Source organism: Dipodomys ordii, unplaced genomic scaffold, assembly GCF_000151885.1.
Source record: "Dipodomys ordii isolate 6190 unplaced genomic scaffold, Dord_2.0 Scaffold55, whole genome shotgun sequence".
Classification (NCBI taxonomy): domain Eukaryota; kingdom Metazoa; phylum Chordata; class Mammalia; order Rodentia; family Heteromyidae; genus Dipodomys; species Dipodomys ordii.
In genome coordinates this window covers 5,169,586-5,173,722 of record NW_012267271.1, presented here as the reverse complement: position 1 = coordinate 5,173,722, position 4,137 = coordinate 5,169,586, and the positions used below count along the sequence as shown (strand labels likewise).

Below are 4,137 nucleotides of genomic sequence, written 5' to 3'. Positions count from 1 at the left end.
AAAAGCTGGAAGTGGCGCTGTGGCTCAAGTGGTAGAGCACTAGCCTTGAGCTGAAGAGCTGAGGGACAGTGCCCAGGCCCAGAGTTCAGGCCCCCTGACAATAGACAAAACAAAAACAGACATGTATTTCTGCAAAGCTAAAAATAATACCTTAAAAGGTGGTGTAGTATTAAATAATTTACAATGAATATTCTGATTAAAACTTTTGCCTTAAGTAACTTTTATGTCAAGGGCTTAGAAATATAAACAGCACATAATAAGCAGCACTATACAAGGGTTAGCAGCTGGTAGCACTATTCAGTGCTGTATCTCAATATTTAGTACAGACACAAACATAATGAACGGCAATATTACAGGTGTTAACTGACTAGTTAATAAATCTTCATCCACACACAATTAGACATTTAAATTCTACATTATACATTTACAGTCCATTTCCTTTTCTTTGAATAGACAGAAAAAAATTACACCATAAATAAAACCAACTTGTATTTTCCCTGATCTAGCTAGCCCAATAATATCACAAAACCACATGTAAGGATAAGTATCACCAGGGAATTACATGCTGACACCTGGGACAGCCATACCTGGGAGGTTTATAGTATGAAAGTCCCTCCAACAACCGATGCCAATGTTTATTCAGTTCCGCTTCAATCTGATTCTGCAAAAGAATAATTGGAAGACTTCAGAATCACACTAAGCATGACATAGTCCTTTTTTCTTTTTGTGAGTCTTGGGAATTGAACTCAGGGCCTGGGCACTGTCCCTGAACTTCTTTTTGTCAAGGCTAGTATTCTACCACTTTAGCCACAGCTTTTTCTGTGTATGCGATACTGAGGAATCAAACCCAGGGAACTTCATGCATGCTAGGCAAGCACTCTACCACTAGGCCACATTCCCAGCTCCTTCCTTCAGTCTTTAAAATGTACTTCCCCCAATAGTTTAGATCATTTTCAATACAGAATTCTGTAACCTCCTTTGCTTAACATGATGGCACAACAATTTAACCTTATTATGGAAATTCTGACAAATATACTTTTTAATGATTACCAAGGCAAGTAGCTAGATCATAATCTAGCATTCTCTTAATAGTAGATAACTTAAAGTGACCATAATACTTTATTAACATAAATAATGATGTGACGGAAGTGGCGCTGTAGCTCAAGTGGTAGAACGCTTGCCTTGAGCTGAAGAGCTGAGGGATAGCGCCCAAGCCCAGAGCTCAAGCCCCATGACCAACAACAACAACAAAAAAAAGCTGTAAATAATGATATGAAGTGCCTTATATGCAAATTTTTGTGTTGTTTTTTTTTTTGTGTGCCAATTCAGGGGTTTGAACACAGAGCCTGCACATTATCCCTGAGCTTTTGTGCTCAAGGCCAGCACTCTACTACTTGAGACACAGCTCCACTTCCGACTTTTTGGTAGTTCATTAGAGATAAGAGTTTCACAAACTTTCCTGCCCAGGTTGGCTTTGAATGTGATCCTTAGATCTTTCAGCTGAATAGCTAGGACTATAAGCATAAGACGCCAACATCTGGCCAATTATTATTTTTTTAAATATTGGAGTTTGAACTCATGGTTTCATACTTGCTAGGCAGGTGTTCTACCACCTGAGCCATGCACTTATTCCATTATGCACAAGACATTTTCAGGATTCCGTACTCTGAGAATTCATTCCAGAAGTGCAATTATAAAATGAAGGCATATCAAGGGCTGGGAAGTTGGCTCAGTGGTAGAGTGTTTGCCTTGCATGCCTGAGGCCCTGGGTTCGATTCCTCAGCACCATATAAGCAAAAAGAAAAAAAAAAAGCCAGAAGTGGCACTGTGGCTCAAGTGGTAGAGTACTAGCCTTGAGGGACAGCACTCAGGCCCAGAGTTCAGGCCCCACAACTAGACAAAAAAAAAAAATGAAGGCATATCAAAAGATATAGAGGTCTAGGGGGCACCAGTGACTCACCCTAGCTACTCAGGAGGCTGATCCAGAGGACTGTAGTTCTCTTCAAGACTCCATCTCCAAAATAACTGCAGGGCACTGGTGGCTCACGCCTGTAATCCTAGCTACTCAGGAAGCTGAGATTTGAGGATTGCAGTTGAAAGCCAACGTGGGCAGGAAAGTCTGTGAAACTCATCTCTAATAAACTACTTAGAAAAAGCCATAAGTGGCACTGGCTCAAGTGGCAGAGTGCTGGCCTGGAGCACAAGCTGAGCTAGTGAAGGCGTGTGGCTCAACGGGCAAAGTTTTAGCTAAGCAATCAAGCACAAGGCCAAGTTCAAACCCTGATGGGGGGGTGAGGGATATTAAGTGATAGGGCCACCCAGGAGAAATGGCCCCTACCCTTGCTTCTTTCCTCCTGCACCCTAGAAATTTCCAGCACCTGTAACCAGGCAACTAGCATGCGTGGCGGCACTATGAGGTCCCTCAGGCTCTGAATCCCCATCCTGTGAGGTTACCTCCACATGTCATGTGGCCACACTCTTCCCTTACCCTCCCCTTTATAACCTTTCTCTTCCTGCCATAAGCTCTCTTGCCCTGCACTTCTCCATCTGTGGAAGCAGCAGTTTGGTCTCTCCTCTCTCTCTCAATAAATCCTCCTCCCTTAAACTACGTGCGAGGCTGGGAAGGTAGCTCAGTGGTAGAGTGCTTGCCTTGCATGCCTGAGGCCCTGGGTTCAATTCCTCAGCACCACATACGCAAAAAGAAAAAAGCCGGAAGTGGCGCTGTGGCTCAAGTGGTAGAGCGCTAGCCTTGAGCTGAAGGGCTGAGGGACAGCGCCCAGGCCCAGAGTTCAGGCCCCACAACCGAACCCAAAAAAAAAAAAAAAAACCATGTGCGAGTTTCCTTTTGGCAACTGTTATAGTAAGATCCTAAAATAGGTGTAAAACTATGTTAATAATAATGACTGAATGGCATCCTACTACTTTATCCTTATAGAGTCAGAACACCCAATGATCAATATAAACAATTCTCCTTTAGTGATATATACTTGACAATGTCTTAGAAATCACAGCCTCAAGCCGGGCTGCACTGGTGGCTTACAGCTATAATCCTAGCTACTCAGGAGGCTGAGATCTGAGGATCACGGTTCAAAGCCAGCCCCAGCAGGAAAGTCCATGAGACTCTATCTCCAGTAAACCACAGAAAACCGGAAGTGGCACTGTGGCTCAAGTGGTAGAGTGCTCACCTTGAGCTGAAGAGCTGAGGCACAGCGCCCAGGCCCATAGTTCAAGCCCCATGACCAACAAAAAGTAAAGTAATTAATTAATTAATTAATTAGACTGTCAGGTATCGGTGGCTCATGCCTGCAATACTATCTACTTAGGAAGCTGAGATTTGAGGATCACAGTTGAAAGCCAACCTGGGCAGGAAAGTCTGTGAGACTCTTATCTCTAATAAACTACTTAGAAAAAGTCAGAAGTGGCATGTGTCTCAAGTGGCAGAGTGCTAGCCTGGAACACAAAGATTCAAGAACAGTTCCCAAGCCCTGGAATGGCAAAAAAAAAAAAAAGCGCAGGAGACTCCATCTCCAAAACAGCAAAAAGCATGGCTGAAGGCCTGGCTCAAGTGCTAGCGTTCTAGGCTATGCAGTAAGATGCCCTGAGTTCAAATCCTAGTACCAAAGAAAAAAGAATCCTACCCTACCACTTACCAGTTCTCTCAGAGCTGATCTTCCAAGTAGAATTGTCCACAGTTCCCTACTGCTCCTGAAAAATGAGAAAGCAGGGGTCATTTTGCTATTTTAGCAAAAAAAAAAAAAAACTGATGACCAAAATAAAAACAAAGAATTTAAGATTTTCACCTAAACCAAACAAGTCACATATTAAAAATTGAAGAGAGCATGCTGGGTGGCTCATGCTTGTAATCCTAGCTACTCAGGAGGCTAGTTCAAAGCCAGGAAAGTCAGTGAGACTCTTATCTCCAATAAACTACTCAGAAAATGCCAGAAGTAAGCCGGGTGCTGGTGGCTCACGCCTGTAATCCTAGCTACTCAGGAGGCTGAGATCTGAGGATCGCGATTCAAAGCCAGCCCGGGCAAGAGACACCGTGAGACTCCTATCTCCAATAAACCACCAGAAAACCGGAAGTGGCGCTGTAGCTCAAGTGGTAGAGCGCTCGCCTTGAGCTGAAGAGCTGAG

General features: G+C 43.6%; 1 protein-coding gene across 1 annotated transcript in view; it reads right to left on the bottom strand.

Annotated features, from left to right (window-relative positions):
• Nup188 (nucleoporin 188kDa) overlaps nucleotides 1-4,137 on the bottom strand; it is a 56,337-nt gene that overhangs the window by 45,574 nt on the left and 6,626 nt on the right. Inside the window, exons 2-3 of the mRNA XM_013021274.1 lie at nucleotides 3,651-3,705; nucleotides 588-661 (exon numbers count right to left, since the gene is read on the bottom strand). Coding sequence (XP_012876728.1) covers nucleotides 588-661; nucleotides 3,651-3,705 — 129 coding nt within the window. The remainder of the gene's footprint in view (nucleotides 1-587; nucleotides 662-3,650; nucleotides 3,706-4,137) is intronic.